General features: G+C 58.4%; 1 protein-coding gene across 1 annotated transcript in view; it reads right to left on the reverse strand.

Moving 5' to 3' along the window:
• Window positions 1–237: 237 nt before the first annotated feature.
• The window catches only part of PLPPR5 (phospholipid phosphatase related 5), a 28668-nt gene continuing 14261 nt past the window's right edge, over window positions 238–14644 (reverse strand). Inside the window, exons 4-6 of the mRNA XM_036452692.2 lie at window positions 10152–10328; window positions 7881–8000; window positions 238–381 (exon numbers count right to left, since the gene is read on the reverse strand). Coding sequence (XP_036308585.1) covers window positions 349–381; window positions 7881–8000; window positions 10152–10328 — 330 coding nt within the window. The 3' untranslated portion in view covers window positions 238–348. The remainder of the gene's footprint in view (window positions 382–7880; window positions 8001–10151; window positions 10329–14644) is intronic.

Consider the following 14644-nt stretch of genomic DNA (forward strand, 5'->3'; position numbering starts at 1 on the left):
GGTTCCTCAGGCAGGTGTGACCCGTGAGTGTGCGGCGGTTTCTGTCCCCAGAGGCTCGGGGATTCTGGGAGAAACCCGGGGTGCTTCACGTCAGGGCCCAGGGGCTCAGCTGAATGCCTCCTGTGCGCCCTTCGTGCCGCCGGCAAGGGGACCGGGGAGAGGGGCCCAGCCGCCTCGGAGGAGCTCACAGTCCAGGGGGGAGACGGAGACGCTGACACGGACTTTAGACGGAGGAAAACCATCGGACAACAGGAGCCGCTCCTGCGCGGCCGGCCGGACGCTGGGCGCTAGGAGTGGACGGTGAAGAGGGACGCCGTCCAGTGCAGGGACGGCCCGGCGGCTCCGGCATCATGTGACTTCCGCGAAGGCCGTGATGTGGTTCTGCGGGGAGAGAGGGAGGAGTCAGGGACTGGGCGGGAATCAGTGCCTCTGCCTACCGTCCCCACCGGGCGGACGGCCGCCGCCCATGGGGGCTCAGGCTGCACACACACACGGTGTAAGTGTACGCTGTTCACTTAGGACGTTTTTTAAAAAAGGGGTGTGAGGAGCCCGGCCAGCGTGGCTCAGGGGGCGAGTGCCGACCTCTGAACCAGGAGGTCACGGTTTGATGACTGCTGGGAAGCAGTTAAGAAATGAACTGGAGACTCCTCCCTCGGCGGCACGGTGGGGAGGGGAAGGCGAGGCGGCGGCAGCTAAAGAGGAAGGAGAGGAGTTAGAGAGAAGATGGGAGGGGGCACGGACGGTACGCGGGCGGCCGGGTGCCGGGTCCCCTGGGCCTGGGTATGAAGGAGGAGGCACGGGCCTCTGCCCGTTCCTCTCATGGCCAAAAGCAGGCGCAGCCGGGCGGCGACGTGGAGGGCGGGACCGCTGATCGCCGTCAGCTTTGCAGAACGCGATGGCTCCCCTCGGGCCCCAGGCGGCTCTCCTGACGGCAGCTGGAGGGGACGAGCCAAGGACTCCGGTCCTCCCCGCCCAGCAGGCCTGAGCGCCCGGACGGAGGGCAGCGGGCCGGGCGGGACGTGTGTGCCGGCTCCGTCCCCACCAGCACCTCCTCGGGGACGTGAGAGACAGAACTGCGGGTGACACTCCCAGGTAGGTCACCGTGTGGGGAACGGGCTCCCGGCACACAGGGCCCGAGCGGTCTCCTTCCCGTCCGGCTGCACCGCATCTTGCAGCGGCCGATCTTACTAGAGAACCGTGCAAACATGCAGGGGCCACGCCAAAACACTCAGAAAAGCACGTCACTCAGAGTCCCGAGAAAAGGAGGTGCTCAGGGCGTCCCCCCAGAATGTGCGCCCCCTCACGGCGGACGGCTCCGCGGACGCCTCTCTCTTTCGGACTGAAAGCGTTGCAACGGGTAAGCATTCAGAGTGCAGGCGTTTTGGGGGGACACCCCACGTACCATGTACCAGTTCGACGGCTGCTTCTGCCGTCACACAGTCAGAGGCTTGGGGTCGGGGGGCAGGCGGGAGCCAGAGCTGAGAAAGCGCTGCCCCCCTCAGAAAGCATCGCCCAAGTTCACAGCAAGTCCACGAGCCAAATACCGAACCCAGTCCCTGAGGGCAGAACCCAGGTGGAGGGAGCCAGCACAGGCCCTGAGAGCAGCCCCAGTGCCGAGGGCCAGGCAGCTCGCCAACTTCTGAAGCTCTGTGCTCTCCGCGAACATCTGCATCCCAGCCCTGGCTGGTGTGGCTCAGTGGAAAGAGCGTCGGCCTGTGGACCAAAGGGTCCCAGGTTCGATTCCGGTCCAGGGGGCATGCTGGATCCCCAGTAGGGGGCGTGCAGGAGGCAGCCATTCAATGATCCTCACTCATTATTGATGTTTCTATCTCTCCCTCTGCCTTCCTCTCTGAAATCAATAAAAACCTATTTAAAAAATAGTCTGTCTTTCACTCTGGTGATTTCAGACAGCTCTGCGTTTACTTATGACCCGCAATGTGGGGGTGACTTGCCACCAGACAAGGCATGCCACTGGCGGTTTATTTATTTGCCTTTGGAAAAATGGGGGGAAAGCAAAAAAAAAAAAAAAAAAAAAAAAAAAGAGTAATTCATGTAGGAAAACAAGAAAAGCCATTCCAGCCCAGCCAGCATGGCTCAGAGGTTGAGTGTTGACCTGTGAACCAGGAGGTCACGGTTCGATTCCCGGTCAGGGCACACGCCCAGGTTGCAGGCTTGATCCGCAGTGTGGGGTGTGCAGGAGGCAGCCGATCCATGATTTTCTCTCATCACTGATGTTTCTCTCTTGCTCCCTCTCCCTTCCTCTCTGAAACTAATAAAAACGTGTGTGTGTGTGTGTATATATATATATATATATATATATATAAAACAAGAAGAGCCATTCCAGCGAGGGCTGTTGGGCTGGGGGTGCTGAGCTCCGCTCACGCGTGCACGCCCAGCGGAAGATAAAGGAGAATGGTGACGGGACCCAGACCCGTGGGCCTGCCCAGAGGGACGCGTTTCCGTATTTGCCTGAGCTGTCAGCTCAGCTCACACCAGTGCGCGCGCTCGGCGCACCTGCGTTTATTGCCTTATTCGGAGGTGCTCCCTGCGGCCCAGGCCCAGGAGCCAGCCGAAGAGCCGAGCCAGGCAGTCCTTGAAGGGCCTCCCCTGAGCGTGCTCGTCGCTGCCCTCCGCAGGCTGGCCGTGGGACACCTACAAAACGCAGCGCAGCCGTTACCGGGTGCCCCTGTCCCTGTGACTCACTCAGCGGGACAGGCGGAGTCTGACGCCCCGGGTCCCGGTGTTAGGCTGGAGGCTGAGGTCAGGCACCGCCCGTCTCCTTCCCTTCCAGCTGCTCAAAGGCAGCCTTTGTGTTTGAACAGGAGGCTGTCAGCACTGGCACAGGTTTGGGGCCTAAACAGAAACCAGGCTCTGTGCGGCAATGTCTTCCATTCAAGGACTCAGTCTTCGCTCGGCCTGGGGAAGCTGTGTGGCCGGTGGGCTTTGGAGTGTTTGCATGTGGGCCCCGACCACAGCATGTTCACATGTAATGCAGCCTCTCTGAGACCCGGCTCTCCGTCCGTGCAATGGGGGGAAGACCATTTACACATGTGTGTGTGTGTTTTTTTAATGAAGAGCAAGTGAGATCATATACACACACAAAGGCCCTGGTCTTCCCTAACATCTCATTATCTCATTATCTCATTATAGGCGTCTGTAAGAGCCACCGAGATAGCCTGACTACGTGACTCAGTGGTTGAGCATCGATCTATAAACCAAGAGGTCCCAGTTCGATTCCCAGTCAGGGCACATGCTTGGGTTTGGGGCTTGATTCCCCAGTGGGGAGCGTGCAGGAGGCAGCCAATCCATGATTCTCTCTCATCACTGATGTTTCTATCTCTCTCTTCCTCTCTGAAATCAATAATATATATATATATATATATATATATATATATATATATATATATTCATTTAAGATATATTTTATTGATTTTTTTTTAAAGAGAGGAAGGGAGAGGGATAGTTAGAAGCAGTGATGAGCTGCCTCCTGCACACCTCCCACTGGGGATGTGCCTGAAAGCAAGGTACATGCCCTTGACCGGAATCAAAACTGGGACCCTTCAGTCTGCAGGCCGACACTCTATCAACGCGGCATGCGGGAGCAGAGGGCGCGAGGAGGAGGGCGGGCGGAGAGTCCACGGTCTGCACTGCCAGTGACTCCTTCACCCGCGTCCTCTGACCGCCTCCCTGACTGACGGCCGCAGGAGCCGGGATCCGGAGATGCAGTGGGCAGCTCGCTAGCTATTCCCTCCACAGAGATGAGCAACATGGCTTGTGCTCAGAGGGAACTTACTGAGAAGATGCTTTCATGAAAGGCCTGTTAGATAACGCTGAAAACACCCGGCTTTTAATCTGTTGCAGAGTAGATTATAACTTGTAAACAGCGTGGAGAGGGAAGCACTGGATGTGGGAGGGCACACACAGGGAAGGGGACACGGCAAACCATAGCCACACGCGTGTGTCCTCCGAGCCCGCCATGCTGATGCCCACTGGGACATTTCACTCCCCTTTTCAATGGGCTCTTTAACGCGAAATGAAACGAGACACAGGAGAGCCGAGCGCAGCACGCCAGTGCTGACGGACGGCAAATACGTCTCCTAAGTGCTCGAAGCTCCGGCGAGAAAAACGGGCGAAAATACGAGGAGACTCAGTTCCTCGAACTATTCCAATAGCTGGTCCTTAATAACATGGTTCTGACAAGCTCCTACAGAGCGTTTCCGTTACAGCTCGGCGGCTCAGTAAAAGGAAGATCTGCACTTGAGAAAAGCAAGCACGACGTAGATGCATTCCCAGGCGTATCCGTGCAGCATGCGGAAGCCTCAGAGGGCCTTCTCCCAGTCAGCAGAGTCACGGGTAATCCCACCGGCCTTGGCAAGGAACCACACGCCTGTGTTGCTGTTGCTATGACACTAATCTACTCGGCATTTTTGCTATAAGACTTCCTGCCATATGCTCTACGCATGGCACAGACAATCTGCAAAAACATGCAAGTCCACAAAATAGCTCTGTGGGTATCCCAGTGTGAAATACAATGGAAATCCTAGTGAGGGAGTCACTCGTTTTCCAGGAGGGAGCTACTTTGATGTATGCACCAACTGCGTGCCAAGAAGTTTGTGACCTGTCATTTCAAACAGAGAGTGTGTGTGTGTGTGTGTGTGTGTGTGTCTGTGTGTGTGTCTGTGTGTGTGTGTGTCTCTGTGTGTGTGTGTGTGTGTGTGTGTGTGTGTGGGTGTGTGTGTGTGTATATATATATATATATATATATAGCTAATATGCAAAGTGTCCCTTAAGGAGTTTGACCAGGGACTGGGAGTTCGACTGCTCGCTATAATGTGCGCTGACCACCAGAGGGCGGTGCACCATGAAGGAAGGCCCCAGCTGGCAGCTGGAAGGCTCCCGATTGGCCCTGAATGCCGGCTAGGGGACCTAACTGTGCATGAATTTTGTGCACCGGCCTCTGGTTACCCTATAAAGGAACCATAATTGTACCCATTTTTTTCAGGTAAGGAGAAAAGGGGGAATTTGTCTGATCCTATTAGACTTTATGTAGCCAAGCCAACCCTCCACCCCAGGGCTGCCCTGCAAAAGCGTGGCTCTCCCTCCCCGCCCCCCGCCCCTCTGCCTAACCTGCAGCTCAGGCTTCACCTTGACACTGTGATGTTCTAACCTTCGAAACAGCCCGTGTGTTTGCTTCGCTGGGTCATTGCGAGTCCCCTCAGAACATTCCTGGCCATGTAATTGCCCTACACGGTTGCCACGGGAACGGAACATGGTAATTTCCGTCCGAGGCGGCACACACTCCCTGGCTTCCCCCGCTCTGCTCGCCACCTGCATTCAGGCGGCGCCAATCTCAGCCACGGGCGCTCCTACACGCACAGCATCTTGGGTAGTCAGGCTGGGGCCCTGTACCGGAACCACAGGGCTGTAATTTGCAAACTATTCCTGGCATTCGCTCCCCTTGCTTGTCCTTGGCAAGGAGGACTTCCCTTTGTTTCAGTGAGATCACCTCAACCCAAGAGAAAAGGAATTATGTTCTCAGAAAGCATTTCCTAACCGCTGACTTACCGCTCAGCGTCATCCCGAATGGCCGGGCGGCTCCGGAGGCCTGGCCTCACTGCCAATAAAGCCTGTAGATACCGATTCCTCTGAGATCGGTTGGAACTATCCAATCCCACCCATGGCTTACGTTTATTTTGAAAGGTTTTGGGGAGGAGAGAATGCCCCTTCCCTCAGACGTTCTGTACGGCAGCCCTGGGGTCAATAAGGCACAGGCGTGCAGGGCTGACGTGTGCTCGCCTGTGCAGAGCTGAATGCCGCCTTACAGGGAGACGCGTGGGGGCAGGAAGGACAGGACAAGCCTGCCCAGCGCTTTGCGGCTGCCATGACAGCAGCCTGGCCCCAAGGGTCCTGGGCCAATGCATGGACTCCCTGCGATTAGGTCTGGGCAAGAAAGCCCTCTGAAGGGAAGACAGGAAAATGCGGTAGGTGAAAGGGCAGAGGGTGAAAGGGCAGAGGGTGAAAGGGCAGAGGGTGAAGGGGCAGAAGGTAAAAGGGCAGAGGGTGAAAGGGCAAAGGGTGAAAGGACAGAGGGTGAAAGGGCAGTGGGTGAAGGGGCAGAGGGTGAAGGGGCAGAAGGTGAAAGGGCAAAGGGTGAAAGGGCAGAAGGTAAAAGGGCAGAGGGTGAAAGGGCAAAGGATGAAAGGGCAGAGGGTGAAAGGGCAGTGGGTGAAAGGGCAGAGGGTGAAAGGGCAGTGGGTGAAAGGGCAGTGGGTGAAAGGGCAGAAGGTGAAGGGGCAGAGGTGAAAGGGCAGAGGGTGAAAGGGCAGTGGGTGAAGGGGCAGAGGGTGAAAGGGCAGAGGGTGGAAGGGCAGTGGGTGAAGGGGCAGAGGGTGAAGGGGCAGAGGGTGAAAGGGCAGAGGGTGAAAGGGCAGTGGGTGAAGGGGCAGAGGGTGAAAGGGCAGAGGGTGAAGGGGCAGAGGTGAAAGGGCAGTGGGTGAAAGAGCAGAAGGTGAAGGGGCAGAGGTGAAAGGGCAGTGGGTGAAAGGGCAGTGGGTGAAAGGGCAGAGGGTGAAGGGGCAGAGGGTGAAGGGGCAGAGGTGAAAGGGCAGTGGGTGAAAGGGCAGAGGGTGAAGGGGCAGAGGGTGAAGGGGCAGAGGGTGAAGGGGCAGAGGGTGAAGGGGCAGAGGTGAAAGGGCAGTGGGTGAAAGGGCAGTGGGTGAAAGGACAGAGGTGAAAGGGCAGTGGGTGAAAGGGCAGTGGGTGAAAGGGCAGAGGGTGAAGGGGCAGAGGGTGAAGGGGCAGAGGTGAAAGGGCAGTGGGTGAAAGGGCAGAGGGTGAAGGGGCAGAGGGTGAAGGGGCAGAGGGTGAAAGGGCAGTGGGTGAAAGGGCAGTGGGTGAAAGAGCAGAAGGTGAAGGGGCAGAGGTGAAAGGGCAGTGGGTGAAAGGGCAGAGGGTGAAGGGGCAGAGGTGAAAGGGCAGTGGGTGAAAGGGCAGAGGGTGAAGGAGCAGTGGGTGAAAGGGCAGAGGGTGAAAGGGCAGTGGGTGAAAGGGCAGAGGGTGAAAGGGCAGTGGGTGAAAGGGCAGAGGGTGAAGGGGCAGAGGGTGAAGGGGCAGAGGTGAAAGGGCAGTGGGTGAAAGGGCAGAGGTGAAAGGGCAGTGTGCTTGCTGGAGGGCGATGGGTGGTTTTCTCAGTGACCCCACCAGCAGCAGGTCCTGTGCCACAGGGGTTCCTGAGCGGGTTCAGGGGCCCGGCCTTGGCTGCCCCGGAACGCACCCCCGGCCCGCCTACTGCTGCCGCGGCCTGGCCGGCCACCTGGGAGCGGACGCGCCGTTTCCGTGATGAGCAGCACACGCCGCCCTCTTACCGCACAGGGGGCTGCTGGCGAGGACGTGCCCTGAGCCAGTCCTGGGGAGAGAAGCACGTTTCCTCATTTGCCAACAAACCTGCTGGACTGGACCGGCAGGTCGGACCGTCTTGGTCACGGCCGCCTGTCCACGGAGGAGGGAGAGGGCCGTGTTGTAGGAATGAGCGCACGTCCTCAAGCTCAGCCCCCTGTTCTTGGTCTCTGCAGGAGCCCGCCGCCCCGGGCCGCCCCGCGCCGCCCCGCGCCCCGCTCTGCACAGCCCCGGCTCTCCGGGCGGTGCTCAGCGGGCGGCGGGGGCGGGACGTTTTGGGGGGACCGCCCTTTCCCCCCGGGGGTCAGGGACTGAGTCCTCGCTGGACGCCGCTGAGACAGGCCGCCGTCGCGGTGAACGGGAAAGGACTGCGGTGGCACCGGGGCCAATCCTCCTCCGCTCCGGGCGAGGACACATCCCGGACCTCACCATGACATCACCATGACATCACCATGACATCACCATGACATCACCGGCAGCGTTACCTTCTCCAGGGGGCTCGCCGCCCGCGGGATGCTGATCGTCCGCGCGTGGGCCAGGGCCGCCCCGGGCGGGTGCTTGCTCTCGGGCTGCCTTCCTCGGAAGTTGTTCACCACGCACACCACCTGGCGGTCAGAGGAGACGCAGCGTTAGCAGAGTCAGGCGCTCTCGATGATGACCTTGGAGTCTCTCCGTAAGTCGAATCCTGATAAGGAAGCACTAAAACTACTTGACTATGACGTGTACGTGACTTCACACCCAGGCTTCGCTGGTATAAACCCGAAACAGTTACCCCAGGTGCGTGTGTGTGTTCAAGAAAATCCATCCATCAACGTTAGCTCAGCCCGGGTGCAAGCCCGCGGCTGAGCATCACCCTAGGAGCCGGGAGGTCAGGGTTCGATTCCTGCTCAGGGCACAGGCCCGGGTTGTGGGCTCGCTCCCCAGTGGGGAGCGTGCAGGAGGCAGCCCATCGATAATTCCCTCTCATCATGGATGTTCCTCTCTCTCTCCCCCTCCCATCCTCTCTAAAATCATTACAAATGTCTTTTTAAAAATGCTTAACTCCGTTAGTCATGACAACGTTACGATTCCAAAATGTTCATTAGATTAGTTAACAGCCCATGCGCAAACGAATCCAAAAATAACGTCGTAACCTAATAAAGATGCAGAGCGAGCTGACCTTTCCCGGCATGGCTCACCTACAACGTAATTTAAATGCTAATTATTTCCCCTCGAGCCAAGGTCACGGAGCACTCCGCAGGAACAGCGCACACGCGCCTCCACCTCCGACTGACTGAGCCTGGCTACTCTCTCCGATCCTGTCGCGTGTGGACGCGGCATTTCCCCAGCAGCTCAGGCCACTCCGGAGCCGCAGGCCTTTCTCTGAGAGGGCGGCCCCATGCCAGCCGGTGTACCCCAGGGACCCAGGGCCTCGGGCTGCGGCTCCCGGCCCCGCCTGGGTGACACCCCGGGGTTCCTGGGTGATGCCCTCTGTCTGGTTTGGTTTTGCTCCCCGTGAACCTGCCTCCATGTGGAGCGCGAAGGCAGCCCTGGGTCCATGGGCTGCTGGGCAGGGAGGGGGCGGGAGGGACCCGTCTCCCGGGGCCTGGGGGAGCCAGAGGGATGGCATCGGGAGGAGAGCAGCGGGGCGCACGCTGGGGACGGGACGCAGCGGCCCCTCTACACTAAGGTGACCAGACGCCCCGCTTTTGGCGGGACAGTCCCGATGTTTAACCATGTGTCCTGTGATATCTTTAAAAAGTTCCGATTTTTTAAGATGCCGCAGGACGCGGGACAAAATGTTAAAAATTGGGACTGTCCTTGCCAAAACTGGTTTGGCTCAGTGGATAGAGCATCGGTCTGTGGACTGAAAGGTCCCAGGTTCGATTCCGGTCAGTCAAGGGCATGTACCCTGGTTGCGGGCACCTCTCCAGTGGGGAGTGTGCAGGAGGCAGCTGATCGATGTCTCTAACTCTGTATCCCTCTTCCTTCCTCTTTGTAAAAAATAAATAAAACATATATATTTTTTAAAATCGTGACTGTGCCGCCAAAAGCAGGACATCTGGTCACCTCACTCCACCCAGGGCGTCCCCGAGGAATGGCCTCTAACAGGCCCGGCACGTCTGGTTCCCACGCAGCCGGCCCCCCGCGGGGCATTCCACGGTGGAGGCGGCAGGGAGCACGGGGGACTGCGGAGCCACCGAAAGGAAACCGGACGGGAAGGGAAGAGCATTCGGCGTCGCCGCGGAAGCGGGCTGCAATGGAAGTGGGCGCAGCTTTCCATCGGGGTCCAAGGTCCGCCACTCCTGCGGATGGACCGGGAACCCCGCAGCGGGCGGGAGTCATCTCCCAGCAGCCATCGCTACGAAGCGCTCCGGGAAGAGTGCCAACGAGGAGCGACGGCTCAGGCCGTCCCCGTGTGCCCTCTAACGCCTGCCATGGCCGCTGGGAGGAGCCTGGCCTTGGGAACATGGGGTTTGGTTACCGGAGGGACCCAGGCCCTGTCACCAGGGAGGGCCCCTGCTGGGGAGACTGTGGCTGGGACAGGTGCTCGTGGAGGGTGCTGGCACAGGGGCGCCCACCCTCATGGCAGGCTCCACCCTCGGTCCTGGTAGCAACCCATCGGAGTGTCCCTCTCACATCAATGTTTCTCTCGGTCTCTCTCTCCCCCCCTCTCCCTCCACGCTCTCTAAACAAACACTCAATGGAAAAACATCCTCATTGAGGATGGACAGCAGCAAACACGCCCCACGCTCTGCCAGTAACCATGTACTCACCAGGAACACGGCGATGGAGATGCCGACCAGGAAGCCGGCGATGACGTCGGCCCAGTGGTTGCGGTGCTCGGCCACGCGGTTGAGGCCGGTGAGGAAGGCCAGGCACAGGAGGCCCAGGCACAGGACCGGCTTCGCCAGGCGCGTGCCCTTGGCATTGACGGTGCTGGTGATGTACATCTGAAACGCAACAGAGACACGCTGTGCACGGGCAGGTCCACGCGGGCGCCACACGTATGTATGTGCACATGTGTCTACAGGCGAGCACATGCCTATGGGGCTCAACCCTTCATGCACTTTATGAATTCTCTGGAGGACGTTTCCTTAAAGCGGAATTTAAGGGCAGAGGTTATTTAATTTATTTGCCCCAAATCTACTAGTAGCGAGTTCTTATGTGATATGTTCATCCCTCAGGAACACCAGGCTCAGCCCTTCCACAGGGCCTTGTGTTTTAAGCATTCAGTGCTCCTGTTTTATATGAATTTACATTTTAGATCAATGTTGTTAGCAGGGGAACACTGAGGAAAACATGTTATTTTTTTTTTTATTTTATTTGAGAGAGAGAGAGAGAGAGAGAGAGAGAGAGAGAGACATCGATGTGAGAGAAACAGATTGCTTGCCTCCTGTATGTGCCCCAACCGGGACTGAACCCAAAACCTAGGTATGTGCCCTGACCGGGAATCAAACCCACCACCTCTGGCATACAAGATGATGCTCCAACCCACTGAGCCACACCGGCCAGGGCTGAAGACACGTCCTTAACATCTCCATTTCATACACCATCTGAGTGGACGCATGCTGGACAGAAGCAAAACTTGTGGATATAGTCATAAAAAGCGAAATGGAGCAAACTTTTACTACATAGCACATTGACGATGGCATTTAAGGTTCAACACGGTGCCAAGACCTGTTTTCAGGTTGGTACCTGAAATTGCAATTTCAGGTGCAATGACTTTACATTTTATTGGCCACAATTAGGGCAACACAGAAACTTAAATACAGACAGAAAATGCCAGCTAAAAACAAAACAAAACAATGAGCAGATGTGTACATATGTGGTATGCTCACATGTGCAAAAAGAACATGTCAGCTGATGGTAGTGAGTGGCATGTCCTCCAGTGGCCAGCATGACGCTCAGGAAAAACTCATTCTTCCCTGCATCTGATGGATTCTGTAGCGCAAGTGCTCATCCTTTACCTCTTGTTACTATGGAAACCAGTCGGCTGACGGCAGGGGCGGGGCCCGTTATTATTCACGTCACGTGAGGGGATGATAAAAGGATGCTCTGACTGCCGTATGTTTTTAGGGTGTCGATGTCGGTATGTGGCTGATGCCGATAACACAGACTCAGAAACACACTTCCTGGGGTCCTGAGTCCAAGAAAAAAGGCGTTTGCCCACCACGGCCGGTGGCTCCATTGTGAGAGCGTCATCCCCATAGGTCAAGGTTGTGGGTTCGATCCCCGGTCAGACCACTTATAAGAATCACCCAATGAGTGCATAGATCAGTGAATCAACAAATCCGTGTTTCTCTCTCTCCCTCTCTCTAAAAATAAAAAAAGTTGCCTAAGAGAGGAAACAAAGACCGACGCTCACGGTGTCTGTTCCTGGCCCCCACTTTAGAGGCTACGAAATCCGCGATCACCTTCTCTCCTGTCGCTGGTGATTGTGTTTTGCTTTTTCCTGGGCCAAGTCTGCGGCCCTGTTGGCTGTGGCAGAGGCTGTCTGATGTGAACAGCGATGTGACCCACAGCGTCTTTCCCGCCAGCTTTCAGCCCGTCTGCCCCAGGTGCCCGTCTACCCCAGGTGTCATCCCAGGTGCCCGTCTGCCCCAGGTGCCATCCAGGTGCCATCCCAGGTGCCCGTCTACCCCAGGTGCCCGTCTGCCCCAGGTGCCCGTCTGCCCCAGGTGCCCGTCTACCCCAGGTGCCATCCAGGTGCCATCCCAGGTGCCCGTCTATCCCAGGTGCCCGTCTACCCCAGGTGCCCGTCTGCCCCAGGTGCCCGTCTACCCCAGGTGCCATCCAGGTGCCATCCCAGGTGCCCGTCTACCCCAGGTGCCCGTCTGCCCCAGGTGCCCGTCTGCCCCAGGTGCCCGTCTGCCCCCGGTGCCATCCTCCAGGGAGAAACAGATGCTGTTTCCGGGCTGGCAGGTCTGCACACTCCCCGCTGGGCGAGCTGCCTAACCCGGGGTCGTGGGGGGGAGCGCAGGGAGGGGGCCCGGGAGGAGAAGGCCCGCTGCGGCTGTCCTGAGAGGCGGTGAGCGCACTGCCCACAGGGACAGCCAGTGAGGACACGGCCGCCTCGGCCTCCGGGAGCGCATCTAACGCTGCAGCCCCAGCGCGGCTCCTGCGTGAGCAGGGAGGGAGACCGGGGCTGCTTGTGAGAGTTTCATTCACACGGTGCTGAGGCTGATAGTGGGTTTTTTAGAGAGAGATAGGGAGGGGGAGAGAGAAACATCCATCGTCTGTCTCCCGCACCCCCCTCCCCCGGGGGATCCAGCCAGAAGGCAGAGCGTGTGCCCGGACCGGGAATGGGATGGGGAATGGGACCGGGGACCCATTCAACCAGCGGAGCCACAGAGCCAGGCTAGCGAGCTCTCGTGTTGCATTTCTTCACACCTGTGAGAACTCTAGACACAGGAGGAAAGTTCCAGAGCTTTCCCTTACCCCAGGCAGCCCTGCGGTGCTCCCCGGGCGCCTGTGAGTCAGTCTAATGCTGTTATCTTTACAGAAAGCCTGTCTGATCCGAACGGGCAGGAGAGGGAATCATGGCGGAGGAACGGAGTGAGCGAGTTGGACACGGGACAGGAATTGATTATTTATGCTCGCTTGGTTTTTAATTCACTTAGGAAGCCATCTAGACTAACCAGATGTCAAAATGCAGCTAAAACAAAGCACAAACAGAAGGGCCCAGAAGGGCTGGGAGTTCAGGAGACTGCAAAGAAAATGGATGCAGAACGTCTCACCGGTATTTTCATGCCTAACTTACCGGCAAGGGGGCAAAGGGCCTTAGACGATTGTATTTGAGAATCAAGAGTGACCATCTACCCTGGCTGATGTGGCCCAGTGGATAGAGCATCGGCCTGTGGACCAAAGGGTCCCGGGTTCCACTCCGGTCAAGGGCACGTAGCTCGGTTACAGGTTCCCCCCTGGCCTGGGCCCTGGTCGGGGCTCCTGCAGGAGGCAGCCCATCGAGGTGTCTCTCTCACATCCGCGTTGCCCTCTGTCTCTCCCTCTCGCTTCCCCTCTCCCTAAAAATCAACGGGAAAACATCCTCAGGTGAGGACTGACAACAACAGGAAAGAGTAGCTGTCCTCTCTTTGGCAATGCCCTGGGGGCGGGGATTGTAAGGGGCACCGAGGTGCTTCCCCCCAGCGGGTCCTGAACGGGAGGCAGCAGGTGGAGCCGCACGCGGGAGCTGAGAACAGCCTCCGCGCTCAGGACCAGCCGGCCGCGCAGCGAGGGTCGGACGGGCCCAGGGTGGTGGCCGTCCCGGGCCAATGGCCGATGGAGGCTCGGCCTGAGCAGCAGCCCCTTTGTGGCCCACACCGCTGCCCCGTTCCCGCCGCAAGGCCCTGGCTGGCTCCACGGGGGCCCATTCTCCCCCCCCCCCCGACCCCCTCTCCCTCCGGATAAATATACTGTCCCCACGGCCCTTCGCCCATCGGCCAGGAGAGCAAGAGCCCTCGGAGGGGGCGCTGTCTGTCATCCGCAGAACGGAGAGCCACGCCCAAAGTGCTTCTTTAGCTGGGATACACGTGTTACATGGCTGCCTCCCGCGCGCCTCCACGGGCGATGGAGCCCACAACCCGGGCCGGGCCCTGATGCGACAATCGCACCGCGGCCTCCTGGTTCACAGGTCGGTACTCAACCCCTGAGCCACAGGGGCCGGGCTGAAGTCCATCTTACTCTCCCTGGGAAATAAACTTGGCCCGTTTCATAGGAAAACACACGCCACCGAGCTAAATTTAAATAGCATCCCAATGCCACTCACACTGGATCGCAGACTCAATGACGGAGGGATCGATGACCTTCAGAACGGTTTTCCCCTCCTGGGAAACCAGCCGCATTTGCAGAAATGGGCGTAGGGATTTCCCCCTAATAGTTCTCAGGGAAGGAAAAGGGAGGATGTCTGCGATCCAGTTACCCCCAAGCCCTTAGGGAAAGCCGGGCGCTCGGGGAGAGACCCGTTCCTTCCTGTTCTTCCCTAAACCACCAGGAGGAGCATCAGGCAGACGCCGGTGCACACCCACAGGCGCCGGCACAGGGCTCACCGCTCCTTCCCCGCTCACAGCCAGCTGCCCCCGAACGCGGGGCGCGCCTGTCCCGCCATGGCGGAATCACTCCCTCCGAGATTTGCCTACTTAGCACAACCTGGCAGGCGCTTCCCCAGACCGCACTGGCCGGAAACACCCGGCGCGCCTGCTATGGGGCCCCCCGAGCTGCCTGTGGGGCGGGAACAGATCTGCACAGGTTCGCGGAGAACAGCACGGCG

This window comes from Pipistrellus kuhlii, unplaced genomic scaffold (genome assembly GCF_014108245.1).
Source record: "Pipistrellus kuhlii isolate mPipKuh1 unplaced genomic scaffold, mPipKuh1.p scaffold_m20_p_24, whole genome shotgun sequence".
Taxonomy (NCBI): Eukaryota; Metazoa; Chordata; class Mammalia; order Chiroptera; family Vespertilionidae; genus Pipistrellus; species Pipistrellus kuhlii.